Source organism: Heptranchias perlo, chromosome 5, assembly GCF_035084215.1.
Source record: "Heptranchias perlo isolate sHepPer1 chromosome 5, sHepPer1.hap1, whole genome shotgun sequence".
NCBI classification, from domain to species: domain Eukaryota; kingdom Metazoa; phylum Chordata; class Chondrichthyes; order Hexanchiformes; family Hexanchidae; genus Heptranchias; species Heptranchias perlo.
Window position 1 is genome coordinate 115,533,876 of NC_090329.1, and position 20,951 is coordinate 115,554,826.

The 20,951-nt window shown below is 42.1% G+C and overlaps 1 protein-coding gene across 4 annotated transcripts in view; it reads right to left on the bottom strand.

Moving 5' to 3' along the window:
- The window catches only part of LOC137322039 (sodium/calcium exchanger 1-like), a 322,838-nt gene that overhangs the window by 36,065 nt on the left and 265,822 nt on the right, over positions 1-20,951 (bottom strand). For all 4 annotated transcript variants that reach the window (XM_067985074.1, XM_067985075.1, XM_067985072.1 and 1 more), the window contains 2 exons: positions 19,297-19,427; positions 12,216-12,315 (listed from right to left, as the gene is read on the bottom strand). In XM_067985074.1, coding sequence (XP_067841175.1) covers positions 12,216-12,315; positions 19,297-19,427 — 231 coding nt within the window. The remainder of the gene's footprint in view (positions 1-12,215; positions 12,316-19,296; positions 19,428-20,951) is intronic.

A 20,951-nucleotide genomic window follows, 5' to 3' on the forward strand; every position in this document is an offset into this window, starting at 1 on the left:
CGGCAGTACCATCACCGAATCCCCCACCATCAACATCCTGGGGGTCACCATTGACCAGAAATGGAACTGGACGAGCCACATAAATACTGTGGCTACGAGAGCAGGTCAGAGGCTGGATATTCTGTGGCGAGTGACTCACCTCCTGACTCCCCAAAGCCTTTCCACAATCTACAAGGCACAAGGCAGGAGTGTGATGGAATACTCTCCACTTGCCTAGATGAGTGCAGCTCCAACAACACTCAAGAAGCTCGACACCATCCAGGACAAAGCAGCCTGCTTGATTGGCACCCCATCCACCACCCTAAACATTCACTCCCTTCACCACCAGCACACCGTGGCTGCAGTGTGCACCATCTACATCATGCAATGCATGAACTTGCCAAGGCTTCTTCGACAGCACCTCCCAAACCCGCGTTCTCTACTACCTAGAAGGACAAGGGCAGCAGGGACATGGGAACAACACCACCTGCACATTCCCCTCCAAGTCACACACCATCCCGACGTGGAAATACATTGCCATTCCTTCGACGTTGCTGGGTCAAAATCCTGGCACTCCCTACCTAACAGCACTGTGGGAGAACCTTCACCACATGGACTGCAGCGGTTCAAGAAGACGGCTCACCACCACCGACGGCCATATCCCATGAGCGAATAAAAAAAAACTTATCTCAGTCTTAAATGGCCAACCCTTTATCCTGAGACCATTCCCACTTTCCAGCCAGGGAAATCAGCCTCTCAGCATCTACCCTGTCAAGCCCTCTAAGAATTGTATGTGTTTCAATGATATCACCACTCATTCTTCTAAACACCAGAGAATATAGGCCCTACCAACTCAATCTCTCCTCAAAGGACAACCCTCTCATCCTAGGAATTAATCTAATGAACCTTTGTTGCACCCCCTCTAAGGCAATTATGTCCTTCTTTAGGTACAGAGACCAAAACTGTACACAGTACTCCAGGCATGGTCTCACCAGAGCCCCATATAATTGCAGCAAGACCTCCTTACTCTTATACTTCAACACCCTTCCAATAAAGGCTAACATACCATTTGCCTTCCTAATTGCTTGTTGTACCTGCATGTTAACTTTCTGTGATTCATGTACAAGGACACCCAAATGCCTCTGACTACCAACATTTCTTAGTCTCTCACCTTTTAAAAAAATTCTGCTTTTCTATTCTTCCGACCAAAGTGGATAATTTCACATTGCCCACATTATACTCCATCTGCCACCTTCTCGCCCACTCATTTAACCATTGTCCCTTTGCAGTCTCTTTGCGTCCTCCTCACAGCTTACTTTCCCACCTAGCTTTGTATCATCAGCAAACTTGGATACACTACACTCGGTCCCCTCATCTAAGTCATTAATATATATTGTAAACAGCTGAGGCCCAAGCACTGATCCTTGCGGCACCCCACGAGTTACAATCTGCCAACTCGAAAAGGACTCGTTTATTCCAATTCTCTGTTTTCTGTTCCTTAAACAATCCTCAATCCATGCTAATATATTACCCCCAATCCCATGAGTCCTAATCTTGTGTAACAACCTCTTGTGTCGCACCTTATCGAATGCTTTTTGAAAATCCAAATATACTACATCCACTGGTTCCCTGTTATCCACCCTGCTAGTTAAACCCTCAAAAAACTGAGATTTGTCAAACACGATTTCCCTTTCATAAAACCGTGTTGACTCTGCCTAATCATATTATGATTTTCTAAGTGCCCTTTATCCTTAATAATAGATTCTAGCATTTTCCCTTCTACTGATGTCAGGCTAACTGGCCTATAGTTCCCTGTTTCCTCTCTCCCTCCTTTCTTGAATAGTGGGGTTACATTTGTTACCTTGCAATCCACGGGAACCGATCTAGAATCTGGGGAATTCTGAAAGGTCAAAACCAATGCATCCACTATCTCTGCAGCCACCTCTTTTAAAACCCTAGGATGTAGGCCATCAGGTCCAGGGGATTTGTCAGCTTTTAGTCCCATTAATTTCTCGAGTACTTTTTCTTTGCTAGTCTTAATTACTTACTAGATCCTTGGTTCCCCACTATTTCTGGTTTGATTTTTGTGTCTTCTACTGTGAAGAAAGATACAAAATATTTGTTTAACCTCTCTGCCATTTCTTATTCCCTATTATCATTTCTCCTGTCTCTGTCTCTAAGGGACCCACGTTTACTTTCGCTAATCTCATCCTTTTTACATACTCGGAGAAGCTCTTACAATCTGTTTTTATATTTCTTGCCAGTTTATTCTCATATTCAATTTTCTCCCTCTTTATTGATTTCTTGGTCATCCTTTGCTGATTTCTAAAACCCTCCCAATCCTCAGGCTTACTACTCTTTTTTGGCAACATTGCAAGTCTCTTCTTTTAATCTAATACTATCCTTAACTTCTCTAGTTAGCCACAGTTGGATCATTTTCCCGTGGTGTTTTTATTCCTCAAGTTACTGCATATTCCTTGAGAATTATGAATTATTTCTTTAAATGTTCGCCATTGCTTATCTACCATCATATCTTTTAATCTAATTTCCCAATCTACCTTATGGCTTTGTTTAAATTTAAGACCCTAGTTTCGGACTTAACTATATCACTCTCAAACTCAATATGAAGTTCTATCATATTATGATCACTCTACCCCAGAAGATTCTTAACTATAAGATTACTAATTAACCCTACCTCATTACACAATACTAGATCTAAAAGTTGGTTCCTCAACATATTGTTCCAGAAAACCGTCTCAAATACATTCCATGAACTCGTCCTCCAAACTACTTTCGCCAATTTGGTTTGCCCAGTCCCTATCAAGATTAAACTCCCCCACGATTAGTGCATTACCGTTGTTACACGCAGGACAGGACCAAAGTTGAGACTAATCCTATTCTCACCTGACATCGACACACAAATAGGTTTCAGCGCGGGTCAGTAGATGGGGATCTGAAGTGAACTGGCTGAAATTTATTGGCCCCACTCCAGATACACAGAGGTACTCCTAAGGTGAATAGCCTGGTGAGACTATCTATGTTTACACATGAGGAATGAGCATTGGTGAGGTAACAGAGGATAATCAGTAACTTGAACTGTACTGCAGCAATAAGTCAACACTTTCAAGAGAGGAGAAAAACTGGCAGAAAAAAATATGAAAAGAAACATTTTAAAAATGACAAACGATGCTCCCAAATTAACATTTCCATAAAAATATTACACAGGCCAAATACTCCCTGCTCTCATACAGTAGTACGGCAATGAATACTGCCAAGTCTACACTGCACGATGCTATTCCTATTGTCACCTCTGATTTTAATCTAGTGTAAAATCTTTTCTTTAAAGTATCCACTTATTGTTCACCAAACAGTGTGGAACACCTGTGTTTGGTGTAGCCTGCACATGGCGTAGTACAGCCCATCTCCGCTGTCATTCTGTTTCTGCATGTACATCACTATCTATATTGTTTCCTTTAGTTACAATCACTTTGTGATAATTGATAATCACATTATCATTATTATAAATATAGCATGTACAGGCAATATTGTATTCTGGTAATGAACTATTGAGTTTCACTCAAGAAACCTGCAGTGATTACTCACAATAATTAATTCCTCAATATGGTTGCTGTGGCAAATCCGACTGCAGTGTCCATTAATGCCAGTTGATGTTAGCAAAAAAGTATCCAAAACCAACTAAACTATACTGCAGAGTTCAAAGTATATATTATAAAAGGAGTATTGCAGAGTGACTTGATGGCTATAAAATCTATGGCTCAGAAGATGATTAGAAACCACTCAAGCTGCTTTCTTATTGTTTGTGAGGCTACCTGAACCCTTCAAAGATATTACTCCCTTGTAATCTCTCTGGTATCCATTATTCTCTATTTAATCTTCTGTGTATAATTTTCAAATCATTTTAAAAAGGTCAACTTGACAATGAAATTTGAACAGAATGACAGTGTATCTCTGTCTATGATAAGGGGCGTGCTTCTATTGCAAGTTGTAGCGACAGTGCTTGGATTTATAGGTTCAATTTTACAATCCTGACTAAGTGGAGCCGGGATCAGCTAGCCGAATTTTCTCAGGTCCACTCATTTGCATAGTTATCATGCGCTCCTGCGCAGCTCTGACCTTCATAGAGTCATAGAAAGTTACGGCACAGAAGGAGGCCATTCGGCCCATTGTGTTCATGCCGGCCGAAAAAGAGCTATCCAGCTAAATCCCACTTTCCAGCACTTGGACCGTAGCCCTGTAGGTTACAGCACTTCAAGTGCACATCCAAGTACTTTTTAAATGAGTTGAGGGTTTCTGCCTCTACCACCCTTGCAGGCAGTGAGTTCCAGACCCCCACCACCCTCTGGGTGAAACGATTTTTCTTCAACTCCCCTCTAATCCTTCTACCAATTACTTTAAATCTACGTCCCCTGGTCACTGATCCCACTGCTAAGGGAAATAGGTCCTCCTTATATACTCCATTTAGTCCCGTCATAGTTTTATCTACCTCAATTAAATCTCCCCTCAGTCTTCTTTGTTCCAAAGAAAACAACCCCAGCCTATCCAATCTTTTCTCATAGTTAAAATTCTCCAGCCCTGGCCACATCCTCGTAAATCTCCTCTGTACCCTCTCTAGTGCAATCACATCTTTCCTGTAATGTGGTGACCAGAACTGTACACAGTGCTCAAGCTATGGCCTAACCAATGTTTTATACAGTACTATCATAACCTCCCTGCTCTTATATTCTATGCGTCGGCTAATAAAGGAAAGTATCCCGTATGCCTTTTTAACCACCTTATCTACCTGTCCTGCTACTTTCAGGGATCTGTGGACATGCACTCCAAGGTCCCTTTGTTCTTCTACACCTCTTAGTATCCTCCCATTTGTTGTGTATTCCCTTGCCTTGTTTGTCCTCCCCAAATGCATTAACTCACACTTCCCTGGATTGAATTGTGTCAGGAGGTAGCCAAATGGGGGAGAGGCGGGAGAGTTGGGAGCAGGAAACCACATCTTAGCTACAATTTAAAGAGATATGACCGCGTAGGGAGGTAAAATCTCTTTAAGCCCTTGGAAAGGATCTTATACAAGTTTTGGGTTGGGGAGGTGGTGCAAACAGAAAAATGAGTCAAAAATGAAATGAAGGCAAATCCAATGCTGAGGCATGAAATGGAATTAGTGCGTAAGTGCCGGTGCAGCACTCCACCTAATCCTTTGTTTAATGGTTGACCGAAGTGGTCATGCTGTTCTATGAGATGGATGTGAGGAACGTTACCCATTTTGATACTCCAGGGTACCATCTTCAGAGGATTGTAATTCACCATGTCTAACAGGCCTTAGTGGCAAAGCTCAATAGTGTCTACAGTATGTAGGGGACCTGGGGAGAAATGTGGAATAAGCTGGCACAATTTAAGGAATGTGGCAAGGTAAGAGTACCCAACAGTAACATGTACCATGTAAATGGCCTAAGATTGCATACCGCAACCTGTTCAACCTGTCACATATGTACCACTCGCCAATTCCCAAGCCCCCACAAAACCTTACAACTCTTTCACTGCATCGCATGCATATCCATAGTTTGTGATTTTCAAATAAAACAGTTGGACTATAACCTGGTGTTGTAAGATTCCTTACATTTGTCAAGCCCAGTCCATCACCGGCATCTCCACATCATATCCATAGTTCGGCAGAGCACATATTCAAGCTGTAACGTACAACTGAAAACCTTGGCACAATAGTCCAAGGGCTTCACATATCAGATCACTAAAATAAGCCGAGTGTATGATGCATGGTCACTTACTGACATACTAGATGGGCTGCAGGTTGGGCATCTGTCTGCCATTGTGTACGTACTCCTTCAACTTACAGCATCTCAAGACTACTTCTCAGTTTACACAATACGATGGCACATAATACAAAGAAACGGACCTGAACTGGAAGAAAATCAGGAACAAGCCTGTAACTCCTTGGGGGAGGCCATCTCGAATATCTTTGTTTATATGAATACGGAGTCAGTAGGGGAAAGTGAAGCCTCAGGCATCCGCCAAGAACAGGGCTCTAATACGTCAAGCTCTAATGTGTTATCCCCCTTCACACTCACTGCCACAAAGACATGCACACATCCACACAAACATCACACACAGCATATTGTATTTCGAGCAGCCAGCATTCTAATATTTGTTTCTTTTCTGTCATTGCAGGCCTGGAAGAGTAGTAGCCCAGAACAAGACAGTGCCACACAGCAACGTACACCTCTCTTGTCAACACTTTCAAGTACCAGCACAGCTACATGTGGAAGATGCAGTTAGTGAGCTTGAGGAGAACAAAGGAAGAGTAAGTGGTGGGGCCAGAGGAGGAGCAGGAACCTGCTACTCATATAGCCATATGGGTGCCATCTGTTATGCTCTGTACTCTTGGAAGACTTGCCACCTGGAATAAGTGTAGGGCTCTCTCTTGCTGCTGGTGGCTTCCCATGGGAAATGTGATGAAATCATTTATCCTGGAAAACAAGCATCCGTGATCTGCTGGATGCAGTGGTGCACTGTAAACTGGCTAAGTTGGCATATGTCACCCAAGAAGTCTTGGAATGATCCTGTAGTGTAAAATATCAAAGGTGTGGTCATTTTCACAGCCAAGGCCTGAGCCACCCCATCCTTGACCTAGTGTGCAGGTCAGGCTGAAGCAGACAGCATAGTACCTGGTGAATCATAGGTGGCAAATGTAGATCTCCTCAGACATGCCCAAATAGCTCTGCCTGGATTTATAGACCCTGCTCGGTTATGCATGAGTGTGGGCAGACTGCCTCAGATAAGGTGGTGCAGCCTATAAGTTCTGAGAAAATTCTCCACATTGTCAACCTCTCTGAAGACAAAAGATAGCCCCAGAGGAATGCCCATCCTAAGACTTTACGATTCTTACAATGAATTTTAAGCTCTGCGAAATGCTGAGATGGCAAAAACAGAAATAAAGTTTAAAGTTGCAAAATGAAGTTAAAAACAAAACAAATAAACAAATAAATCAAACAAAATACAAGAAAACTAATCCCAAAAGTCAAAATTGCAACACTAGAAACCACTAAAACACACAATTAAGATACAAGTTCTCAAAAACCATGAAGTAATTTAGTAGATTTTGGTGTAGTTCCAGTGAGAACATTAGGAAATGGCACCTAGCACGTAAATCCCCTTGTTCAAATAAGATCTGAGGGTTAATCAAGATCTTGCTAGCAAGTAGCATGCCCTTCTTTTTAGCAAACAGCACAGCCTGATTGGAATATCGTAGGGGATTAAGGTTTTGGAAAAAAGTAGGGCTAAAGTCTCTTCAATCAGTTTTCCAACCTCCATTTTTGATTTTCTTGATGGCACTACCAATGAGACACATGAAAAAAATCATCCTTTATCTACATATCCATCCATCTACCTATTCATCTATCCATTCACCCATCTATCTATCTCTCTCTATTTATCACATTGAGGTCAATTTGTGAAATAATGACCCTTAAAATTACTACTTAAAATTATTAATTGTTAATTAAAATTAAGCAATAAGATAGAATTATAAATGTCTTCTGACAATACAGCAGTAGTATAATTCTTCTACTGGTGCTGGACGAGAAAGCATCTGTGCTGTAATGTATTTTTGTGAGTTATGGTGGCAGTGACTATTGTCTCCCACAACAGAGGCTCTCTTGAATTACAGCCTCTTCATAGTCAATGGACTGAAAATCTAGCCCTCTGTCTACTACCTGCAGTACTGACATGGTAGAACTCTTTGTCTGAATCTGTCAAGTGTAATTAGGAAATTCAATGCAAAAAGGTAAAATTATCTACTCCAAACAATTGCCTATAAGAAAGAACCAAAACAGCTATACCATCCCTGTTGAAAGAAAGTTATGATGTGGAGATGCCGGTGATGGACTGGGGTTGACAATTGTAAACAATTTTACAACACCAAGTTATAGTCCAGCAATTTTATTTTAAATTCACAAGCTTTCGGAGATTTTCATTTGCCTGAGGAAGGAGAAAATCTCCGAAAGCTTGTGAATTTAAAATAAAATTGCTGGACTATAACTTGGTGTTGTAAAATTGTTTACGAAAGAAAGTTAAATTGCAGTATTCAAAGGGATGAAGACTGCCTTTTGCTCAAATCAAGCTGCTGTATGCATACTTGACTTCTAACCACAATAGCAAGATTTCCAACATTCACAATTTTCTCTACTAATTAAATTCTTATCTACTCAGAAATCTCAAGAAAAAACAGAAAATGATGGAAATGTACAGCCGGGGATGAAAGTCCATAATTTTAAGAAAAAAAGTCAGATAGAGTACAGAATGATAAATTCTGTTTGTAAGTCAAGCCAATTATTTTGCGAAGATTGTTGACAGAAAGAATTTCCTCCTCAGGTCAGTCAGCAAATGGCACCGCACCTCAGGAAGGATACATTGGCCTTGGAGGGGGTGCAATGCAGATTCACCAGAATGATACCGGGGCTAAAAGGGTTAAATTATGAGGCCCGGTTGCGTAGACTAGGCTTGTATTCCCTTGAATATAGAAGATTAAGGGATGATCTAATTGAGGTATTTAAGACAATTAAAGGAGTTGATAGGGTAGATAGAGAGAAACTATTTCCTCTGGTGGAGGAGTCCAGAACAACGAAGCACAATAAAATTAGAGCTAGGCAGTTCAAGGGTGATGTCAGAAAGCACTTCTTCACATAAAGGGTAGTGGAAATCTGGAACTCTCTCCCCCAAAAAGCTGTTGAGTCCAGGTCAATTGAAAATTTCAAAACTGAGATTGATAGATTTTTGTTAGGCACGGGTGTTGAGGGTTATGGAGCACAGGCGGGTAAATGGAGTTAAGGTACAGATCAGCCATGATCTAATTGAATGGTGGAACAGGCTTGAGGGGCTGAATGGCCTACTCCTGTTCCTGTGTTCTTATGTAATGTCCTGCTCCAGGTCCTGTACAGGCTCGCTGAAGCTGAATGTCCTGCTCCAGTATCACACCGAAAATGTTAATCAGTCTTTTTTTTGCAGATGCCAATCAAATTTCAGCATTTCCAGATTTTATTACCGGCTTGATGATCTCCCATGGCTTTGCTCACAGACACTCTGAAGGTCTGGAGCATGGTTGGGATGTTTAGCTGTTAAGGCGGCGCTCGGTTTAACCTGCTCCGGCCCTTTAAGGCCACTGCCCTGTGGGAAATTGGTCTAAATAGGCACATCCTGAGGTCAGTTTGAAGCTGACTGCTAACGGACGATTCTCTACATTGCAAAGTACCTTGGAGAGAAGCCAAATGATCAAATTCTAAAACATGACTTCTCGATTGTGATGGACACATGTTAAACTCAAGTTTTTTAAATATACATTAGCACTGCCCATGGTAAGTGAGAAGATATGAGCCCCAAAAATTCCTCTGGTTTTCTGGTGCAAAAGTTGGGATTCCTGACCGTGGAAATTTGAGGCCAAGATATGTGCTACAAGCATACTTGTCATACAGGAGGTGTAAGTGGGGCTTACAAGTGATCTGAGTGATCACTTGCCAGTAGGAAAGTGGCAACTAAAAGGATCACTTCAATAGAAAGAATTTGTTTTTTGGCCAGATGGCGCAGCTGCCTGCCCCCTTTGTGCTCTATCCCTGGGATTTGGGATGGGTCATCATCAGGGCAGGCTGGTGGGCTGAAATCCTGCTCCACCACATTTCTGGTGGTGCAGCTGCCACTCAGGAATTTCTAGGTTTCAGTGTTTCTGAAGGAACTGGACCTGATGTGACATTAGTTACAGTAAGTGAGGCAATATAGCCTCTGGGAACAGTTTTGTTATGATATGGGGTCAGGAGTGACTGGGGGGGGGGGGTGGTGGTGGTGGTGCAGAAGTGAGTTGTCAGTGTTGGTTAGGAGAATACTGAGGATTGTTGGCCTGAGGGAAAAATGAAACAGTAGAAAACAAATGCTTGGGAAAATAAAGAAACAATGGAGAACAGGCATCTGGGGAAAAGATATGTGAAAACAGACATCTGGAAAAACAAACAGGGAGAACAGGCATTTGGGAAAGAAAGACTGAACATTCTGGAAAAAAAACAGAGGAGAAGAAAAAAGGCCTGGAATGGTGCAGGACCTTGATGGCGATGAAGACAAGCAGGCTGGGATTGGCAAACAGGAGGGAGCAGTCCCTGATCTGACAGCAGCAAGAAGCAGGCCTGGGAGAGGGTGGATGTGCAGGTGAGGGCAGGCAAATAGGAACCAATGGGAAGCAACAATTTTGCTTAGAAGTTAGGACCAGGGTAGGCAGGAGAGGAGGAGCCACAAATAAAAGTGAAATTCAAAAATTTGAAGAAAAACTTGCCCAATGGTCTCAGAGAGAAGCAAAAATACATAGAATAATATGATGTGAGAGATAGAGTTTTGAGGTGCAGCAGCACCATCTAGGGTATGGGAGGACAGAAAGGTAAAGATAAAGATAAGCATACTACTCTTACAGTATGTATGACATGGCATCCTGTGTTGACATTTAAAGGTGATGGAAATATAGGTGTGACTGAAAAAATCATAACACAGGAAGTAAGGTTCACAGGAAGTGGAGTATGAAAATGTTTAATTTATTGTATATAGTTTTAATTAAGTGGGCAGGTTCCTTGTAATAGTTCCTATATTTTCTCAACAACAGTAACAGTTTGCATTTATACAGCACCTTTAACATAGTAAAACGTCCCAAGCGGTTCACAGGAGGGTTATCAAACAAAATTTGACACTGAGCCACGTAAGGAGATAATAGGACAGGTGATCAAAAGCTTGGTCAAAGAGGTAGGTTTTAAGGAGTGTCTTAAAGAAGGAGAGAGGGGGAGAGAAGCAGAGAGGTTAAGGGAGGGAATTCCAGAGCTTAGGGCCTAGGCAGCTGAAGGCACTGCTGCCGATTGGTGGAGCGCAGGGATCTCGGAGGGTTGTAGAGCTAGAGGAGATTACAGAGATAGGGAGGGGCGAGGCCATGGAGGGATTTGAAAACAAGGATGAGAATTTATCAATAGCGTAAGGCAAATATTTTCACACTCATCCTCTGTTACAGTGTTAATATTAAATATTTGGAACATTGAAACACACTGGAAGGCAAAAAAACAATTTTGTCTGAACAGCTTTCATAATATGAATTTGAATGCAAATTATTTAATTTTTCTGCAGAGATGATTAGCTGCTTTATGATTCAGCATGCCCGGTCTGGACTTTGAATGCAATTTTCTCAAGGGGCTCAAACGTTTAAATGAGCTTTCAGGGAAAGTTTTGATAAGGGAAACTAAACACACTCTTTACAGCAGATGGAGCAAAAAAGAAATAGTCCTCAACTGAATTGTGGAGATAATTTTAAACTATCAGCAGCTTACAGGTTTAAGTACAAATCTTTCTAATTTCCCTCAGGAAGGTCAATTGATAATCCAATCAAGGCAGTCAAAAGGACACAGACATGGGCTGAAAGACTGTGCAGAGTATTCTGTGTATTGAAATTGGGTGCTAAAAATAGTTTCTTTTTAAGTACAGTATAAGAAACCATTAAAGCATATGACCTTGAATGCATAAAAATTACTGTTGATATTAGCTGTTGAATGTTTAATGCGTTTGAATAGCATTCCATTATTTTAATGACGGCGTTAATGTTTAAATGAAACAAGTTAATGTCTCAGTTAAAATAGCGGAAAGATAAATGTCCTACAATATGTTAAGCCTTTGCCTGCTACTATCACCACCGGTAATTTCTAACTTTCAGGAGTACAAAATGGAGTTTATGAATGCAATTTATGTGGTTCAGAAAATAACTTAAAATTACTCTCACACATTAGTTTACCTGGTAATTTATTCACATTTTATTTTACCAGCTCTTCTGTAAGGAAAGGAAAGGTAAGGATTTCAGAAAAGAAAATTTGTTACCATGGCCTCCCAATATTTTTTCAAGTTATAATGCTCCCAATATCTGTATTTTTATTGGAAAACTAATTTTCAAGGGGGAAGAAGTAGAAAACAGAAAGAGAGATTTATCTCCTGGCATATTATTTGTTTCCATGCTAAGCATATTTGTACACTTGGGGCAGAGAAGAAAAAACAGGAAAAACATTAAAAAACACAGTAAAATACATTAACAGAAGTACTGGATTTATTTTACTCAATGTCACTCATAAAAAAATTAACATTGCCTCTAAGCAATGTGCCTTATTCATAACTTTGCATTACTGCATATTGTAAAGAGTTGTACTTACCAGCACTCACAGTGATAGCTTCAATAAACTGATCCCTCCAACTGTTAGTCCCCACAACCAAGGCTAAGTTTGTCTTCTTGATCAGTTTGTCCACAGTATTCTGCAGCAAGAAAGGAAATACTTTGTAAGACTTCAGTGTATTTCACTATCCTATAGATCAGAAATTATGACAAATAATCCGGTTTAACATCACTCACTCCCTGAACAAAGCCTGTATTAAGCTGACTAGGAACAGGTATGGCAATGTATTGGTTATGGTACAGGATTAGCAATCCAGAGGTTGCGAGTTCATATCAAATTTAATAAAGCTAGTAATTTAAGAAAGCTAGTAATATAACAAAAAAAACTGACCGTGAAAGCTCGTGGATTGTCGTAAAAATCCAACTGATTCATTAATATCCTTCAGGGAAGGGGACCTGCCATCCCGAACTAGTTTCCCAAAAGGGCCGGGGGGGTCAAACTGAGGTCTGGAAACCCATTAGTATGGGTTTCCCAGACGTCGTTACGATTTTGATGTAAGGACGTCTTTTACTCTTTTTTGTTGGTTTCCCGTCCGACTGACCGGCTGATTTGACAGGCTGGTGTCAGTTGAACGGGAGATCAGCCAGGGAGAGGACGTCTTCAGGTAAATCTGCAGGTAAGTCTTTGTTTGTATAGATGAGGGGGGCGCTGTGAGGGGGGCATGGGTGGGCATAGGTTGGCATGGGGGTCAGTCAGCGGGGGGGGGGTTGTCAGGATCGGGGGTCATTGCGGGGGTCTGCAATCGTTGAAGGGGATGGTCGGGGGTCAGAGGATTGGAGTAGGGGGAGGATCGAGGTCGGGGGATCGGAGTTGGAGGATCCGGGTCAGGGGGTCCACGATCGAGGGGTGGTCCACAATCGGGGGTCGGATGTCCGTCATTGTTGGGGAGTCGGTGCAGGTGGGCTTGTTGGGCCTGGGGGAAGCACTCCTGCTCTTCCGGGCCCACAAGCTATGCCTTTCTAGGCATCTATCTCCTTTCACGAGGCATAAAGCAGAAGGTCCGGGAATCCCGGCTCCCCCCCCAGGGTTGAAATCAGGAATTGGAGAAAAATGGAGGCCTGAAGCCCCCTTGAAAGGTTTTAAGGCTCGACCCGCCTCCTGGGAGCTGGTTGGTCGCCCGCCCCTCGTCCCATCCCGGTGAAAGCCGGAAATGGGCGGGTTGGAGGCGGGTTTGAAATGGTGGCAATTTTCAATGCCCCCCCGCCCCCAACCCACCTGTTTTTTACTTTGAAAATTGAGCCCCAGGTAGTTGACACTTGAGGCCCGATTTTAACCGTACCGGCCTGACAGGAACGGGGTAGGTATGTGGTTAAAATGGCAATTGGGCAGCACTTACTACTTCATTTCCGGTGCGCTCCTGCCTGCCGCCATTTTAACCGCATTGTTTTCAGTTTTGGGAAAGGCACCCACCACATGCAGTGGGGGACTTCATTAATACGTAAAAGTCGGGGTCTCTCCAGCATATTTAGGACCCTGACGCGGTTTTAGCTGCCGATCTCGCAAGTCGCACACTCTGCTGGATTCGCCAGTGAAACCTGGCAGCTGCAAGAGCGGGCCCAGAAGAGACCCAGAAAGTTATATCATTTTAATTTTTGATGGTTTCCTTGTGGGCCAGGAGGAGCAAGAGTCTCTGTCCCCCCACTGTGATGCCCTCCAGACCCCCTTCCTGACCACTTCCTTAGTGCCGGGTCCCTTGAGTCCCCGATGGTGGCCTCCAGCTGCCTGAAATTCTGCTCCCACCCGCCGGCCAGTAGTAATTCCCACTGGATTCGGGCACAAGTCAGTCTTCCAACATGGAAATGAGGGCCGGGAGTTAAAAGCCCCGATTTTAACTAGGGGTGTGAGTGAGGCGTGTGGGGTCGGGCGAGTGGCATGCTCCTATAACAATGCTGCGCAGGATCCGGAGTTAGAAAGAACTTGCATTTATACAGCACCTTACTGCTCTCCCAGGACGTCTCAAAACGCTTTACAACTAATGGATTTCTTTTGAAGTACAGTCACTGTTCTTAGCCAATTTGCACTCAGTAAATTAATGAATGATCACATAATCTGTTTCTTTTGGTGGTGTTGATCGAGGAAGTTATGTTAGTCAGTATATTGGGAGAAATCCTTGTTCTTCTTCAAACACTGCCATGGAATTTTTTGTATCCACCTGAACAGGCAGAATTGGCATCATCTCATTTGAAAGATGGCACCTTCGACAATGCAGCCTTCCCTCAGTATTGCACTGAACTATCAGCCAAGATTATGGGGGTGAAATTGGGCCGTTTAGTGCCCGTTTTTTAGGCGCTACGCGGCCAACTAAGCCTTGAATATGGGGTCCGAGATGTGGACGACGGGAAATGCGCAGGACGCCATCTTGGTAAAGGGGTTTGCGCGCACGTGCCTGACGACCGCCGGCAGTGTGCAGAGTAGGGGGATTATGACACGAATCGGTGTGCAACGCTGATTTAAAGGGACCACTGCTATTTTGGAACTCCACACTCCATCCAGCGCACTGTCTCAACCTTGCACAGCTGAACATGACTTAAAGGGGATGAAGGATTCCCCCCCACCGCAGTGGTATTTAAAGGGATCATGCAGGAGTTACAGGTTATTTGCTGGATTATTTCGTCTGGCTGCTGGTGCATTTGTACATGTTTTTGAAGGTTCCCTAAACTTGGATAAAGTTTCAATACTCTACAGGGTGGCTGGCTGACAGGCAACAGCAAGGATACTGGCGGGGTGGCACGGGCGGGAGCAGGAAAGCTGTCATCCTGAGAGAAGACAGATGGTTCGTGTTCCATGGAGTCATGGCCACTTGCTGCTTCTTGTTATGCGCCACCTTCTCCTGCAAGAAAGAGGGACATGTGTCAGTGAGTGTCCTGCAAGATGTTTGGGTGATGTGGCTGTCGTGGTTGAATAGCTACCAGTGTGTGTGAACTGTGAGTTGTGGGTGTGAGGCTTGCAACAGTGCTACGTGTGTAAGGGTGAGATAAAGCATATGAATTGAAAGGTTGAGTACTGACTGAAAGAGATTGTTGGTAGGTGGTTGATGAGGGTGTAGTGAATTGAGCAGTGGATGAGGCTAATGGTGCAGATGGTAGGATATGCGACACGAAGCTTGAACTCACTCACCTTGACAACTCATTTTAAATCACTGAACTTCTTCCTGCACTGCATCCACGTTCTTGGAGCTATGCTCCTGGTACTGACCTCCTCCCCTACTTCCTCCCACTGCCTCTCCAGTATATGTCTGGAGTGCCTCCTGCCCCCTGCGGATACAGGATGTCCCTCCTTTTCTCCACCTCTTGCACCAAGGCCTGCAGTGCATCATCAGAGAACCTTGGTGCACGCTCTCTCCCTGCATCGTATGAATGGGTGTGGGTTAATCACGTAATTTTCAAGGATTATCCAATTTAACCCCCTGTGTGTTTATATCTAGAATAAGGCTTGAACCCACAACCTTCTGACTCTGGGAAGAGTACAACCAACTGAACCAAGCTGACACCAAGCTGTCTCAGATTCTTACTGCACACCACTTACATGAGCATGCAAAGACAGAGTCCGAGAGTTGTTGGAAATCAATGGAGTAGCTGAAAGGTTACCAGAGTGTTAAAGGAGATCGATGAAGTAATAAAGGTTGGCATGAAGCTTGAAGGAAAAGTATCAGAATGGTTCAGTGATGGTAAGGAGGCAGGGGTGAGTTTATATATTTGGGAAGTTTTATCCCTGGTGCAGGGGGATGTGAAAAAGAGGTTAGGAGAGATGTCTGGAAATATTTGAGACAAACATAGAACTCTCCAGGAGAAGGAGTGATATATCATGGGACGTGAAAAGGAAAGCGTATGAAGTTAATGCCTAACTGACACTTTTTTATGGTGCTGAGTGCTGGACCCTGACAAAGGCAGCAGAACCTGGATGCTTTTGGAAGGTGCTGTACAAAGCAGATATTGGATATCATTTGGATCTACAGAGTGAGCAATGCTGAAGCAATGTGAAAGAGTGGCCTACATGCAGTAAAATAGTGTGTTACAGGGAGAAAACTGCAATAGATGGAGTTGTTGCAATGAGGCAAATATATACAAAAATAATGGCAAAGCTCCAAACACTCCAGGTTATAGAGAGAAAGGATAAATAAGAGATTTCTATGCAGTGTATGAACTATATTTAAAGAATAAGGAAGATTATTCTAAAGATAAGTAATCCATCAATCTTCTTCATTATGCATCCTGCACAAACAAATGAATTATATCCAAGTAACAGAACAATGGCGGTGGTAAACTATGATATAATTTTGAGGACAGCTTGCAGCCCAGAAGTGCTAATGTGCATCTTTCATGAGCTGTCAAATTAATTTGATAATGTTTGATGAAAGTATACAGATTTTTCCACATGGCTGCCTTGTAGATGAACTGAAATTCTTCACAGCCTGGCTCATAAGGTAGCCAAAGAACCAATGGAATGAACTTTATTTTGTTTGGTGGATCACGATTTCAATGGAAATTAAAATTGTGTGATTTCTATAACAGGAGACCGATCCGCAAAGCCAATTTTCAAACCCTTCACTGAGCTACTTTTTCAGCTCACCCTCCCAAAGAGATAGTATTCCTATCACCCCCTCCCAGCTGAGAAACTTTCCTACTCCCCTCAAGGTAGCTTCACCCCAGCTTCCATCTTCCTCTGGGCTCTTTCTGTACCCATCTTCATCTCTCCCTTCTTTCCTCTGCCCTCTCCCTCCGTCTCTCCTCTCTCATCCCTTACTTCCCCTCCCCCTTCATGCCACTTGCTTCCTCCCTTCCTCCTTTTGGTTTCTCCTGCTTCTTCTACTTAGGTACAATTATCTCCTCACCCTCTAACACTGTTTGACCTGAAGACAGCACTTGATTTTGACTACCTGGAGATCCACTGGTACATTAAAAATATTAGCAACCTTTGTAAAGGTTACCAACGTCTTCCTTGGCCGCATCCTTTTAATTTATTCAGTACCCCTGTAAGCAGCTTTCATGTTATATCTTGCCCTCTCTGCCGAGCTAGTGAAGCTGACCTTGCAAAATCAAGCAGGGCTAGCACACTAACAGTCAGGCAGGTAGTGACTGTGCACCACACAGATGGATATGCTACCCTTTTATATCACTTACACTAATCTCCAGAGTAGGCTGAACCTCCAAAGTGGGACTTTATTATTCCATGCAAGCCAATTATGTGTTTTGCAAATCTAACGTGTCCTTGTATGAAGTGGAATATAGTTTCTGTAAGTTTTTCTCAACAGAATTCAGTAGCTCTCTGATGACTACTCCCATAACCTGCTGATGCAACAGGATCCTTTTGCTGAACAAGGACAAGGAGATTATGTCATCTTGTATCCTTTTCTTTGTATGTGGCGTTCATAACCTTTGAATTATAAAAGTTGCACTTCAATTTGCTTCCTTTATTGGCACTGCCACTACCATATCCTCCAGCACCACTGAGTGCTCATTTGGAGGCATCGTGGATTGTGCTTGTACTGATGCACATTCCCTTGCATTGGTACTGTTGCCTGAAGATTGTGTTAGTTATAATAGATGATATTATAATGACTTTTGTTAGAATGTTTCAGGTCTATAGAAGGAACAAGTGAAAGAACCCTTATAATAGTGATAATAAAAAGGTAATGCATTAGAATTTACAATATTTCCCACATATGCAACATAAAAATTGCACACGTTCAGAATTTAAAAATATATATGAAAGTCTCATTTTCAGTTGAATTTTTTTTGCTTGATACGGTAAACTTTCCAGTCCCAGTACCGCGGTGGCAGAAGCAGCGGGAAGCAAGCTTAGTGCTCACTGATCTTCCGCTGAGCCGACTTTGTGGGAATTCCAGAGATCAGCCACATTATCAATTCATGCCAAGTCCCAGCCCATATTGGGCCCAGCAATGAGAGCTACTGGGGAGGAGAGGAGCTGCACATCCATGCACATAGTATCTAGGATAGAAGGCCACTAGGTAAACAATGGACCCTTTTGCTGTTGGGTGTACACAGAAATAGTACAGATCACCTCCATACACTTCTTATCGCTCCAACTGATGGATAACACCATACTAACAGACTGAGCTCAGATTAAAAACTAATAACTCATATTCATTAAGAAATAAGTTTATACAGACACAAGAGCCTATCAGCAGATTAGATAGAGTGCAGCATTTTGCTTGAATTTATATCTGTTCAAAATAATAAAAACTCTAAAACTTTTGCAGTTCCCTTCAGTAACTTTGGATTATGCATCCATGTTGAAAAGCTTTACATGAGATATGGAGCTCATGGAGGTCCTCATTTGCTTCTGAATCAAATAGGGGCACAGTTAAATAGGAAAAACACATGTGCCAAACTGTTTACATCTCTTTTTTCCCTTTGTCTAAACTAGTATAAAGAAAGATTTTAAAAAGTATTCTTCCCAGATAATCAAGTTTCATCCAATGAATTATCTCCTGTTGTGGCAGCCCAGAGACAAAAGGAATCCACATATGTAAAGTATAGTTGGAATTCAGTTTTAATGTATTTTTTTCTCCAGAGCCCAGGCTGATTTTGTGACCCCGGAGGATCACGTCTGGTCCTCCCAGGCCCACAAAAATAAACACAAACTTACCTGCCAGCTCCTGTTCAGCTGAATGGCCAGCTGATACTACTGTCCTAAGATGGCCAATGGGGTCCTATGTACGCTATAAGGTCCCGATTTACATCATAAACGGGCTTACTGCCTGACTCAGACGGGCACTCCGGCCACCCAGCGGTAGGCCCAGATGAAGATAGCGGTGGCCACAGCGACGGCGGGAACGGGCAGTTTAGTCATTCCCCACCATTGTCGGGGCGCTATCTCCATTTCCGTCGGGTGCGAGATCGACCCCAATATCTATATGATGTACATACGCATACACACACATACACTTTCTAAATATTTGTGCAACGAATGTTTAAGTGAAATGTATACACTTTCATGGAGAACTTATTCATGATCTCTTTGTTTCATTGGATATACATTTCTGAATGTAACACAGCAACAATTCAGAGAACCAAAAGTATAACACTGGGTTTAGTACCTTAAATTCATAGGATTCTTCAATTATGATTTCTAACTTTGTATTTTCTCCGAGGACAGGACGGCCCATTTCAGCTATCCGCTGTTCTTCCTCATCTTTACTTGATATGGCCAGGTTATCTTCAGTATCACCTGCAATACAACCATATAACTAGATATCAACAGAAACAAATAAACTGCAGAGATAACTTTAAAACTAAATGCTTCTACATAAAACTTTAAAATGTTTATTTGTACATGCTACAACTTTACCAAGTTGTGTGGAAAGTCACATACACTTTACTGTACTTACCATATCTGAAAACTGTAATTGTTTTCCCACACTGTTCCCTAATTGTAGTCCTATTCTACATGACATATATATATAATTTTCAAGTTACAACATTTTTAAAAATAATGATTCTTTTTATTAGCATACTAAAACACATTTTGCAAATAATCTAGCTAGTGCTAATAGATCATACTATAATTTTTCTCAGTTACATATCTAGTAACAAACCACATAGATAAAAGGAAGATTCAGATCAAGAAAGACACAAGACGTTACATTTTCATAAAGGACAGATTAGAATTGAAATGCTTTGCACAAAAGATCAGAGAGGAATGAATAAAAAGCTCTGAAATGGACGGGCTGGGACATTATGGAAGATGCTTGTTGTGGATGGCAAAAAGGTGACTGGTACAGTCTTTAACTAAAAATCTCTAAATATCAAAGCATTTAATCTTGATCATATGCTTACAAAACTAACATATGCATCAGTTATCAAGCTTCAGGTCCTTCTTTGTGTCTGTACGAACCTGCCAGTGCAAAATTCTGAAAACATACCTTTTTCAAAGAAATTTTTCCCTTCTTCTTAGTCTTATATGCATGCTAATACACTGCAAAACTGTACAGGATATTTTTGTGCAGTGCCATATTCTCTCATATATACAAATATGTAAAACAAAGATGCATAATAATTGCTGTAACAATCATTAATTTATAAAATACTATATAAATACAGATTATGCATATTTTCCTCTTATTGCCCCTGGGTGGAAATTATCACCTGGCCGCAGTGCGTAGAGGAAAATCGGACATGCACAATGGAGCAAGCCTATTTTTCTATCCATTTTTAAATTAATGGATGGAAAATCAGGCAGGCTCCGATACATATGGTCTTCTGTGCTGTAAATTTCTATGATTCTATGATATGTCCGATCCTCCCCGACTGATTTTCATCTATATGCTACACATACGCCCAAGCATAATATGAAGAAAAACTACCCCACTGCGTCACTACTTAGTAACATCTCTAAGCCGAACTATCCTGATCATTTAAAAGATAGTGGGCGCAATATTAGGACCTATTAGTTGCAATTTGTAGCCCAGAGTACGCTGACCTAGTAACTCATGAGCGATGAAGTCATGAGTGAGTTATGGTCAGTGCCAAAAGTGGAATATAGATCATATCCCACAGCTCTTCATCATGTGTTCTGTTTATCTAAAACATTATTAATTAAAATAAAATCAATAAAAAATATGTAAGTTTGAATTCTAATTGTGAGGAAACTTGTTACGTGGATTGAGAACTGCTTCTGGTGATGTCCCTGGAAAATCTTCTTTTTCTTGGCAGTGCTGTCTGTTCTCTGTTGTGATATGATCTTCATGGGGAT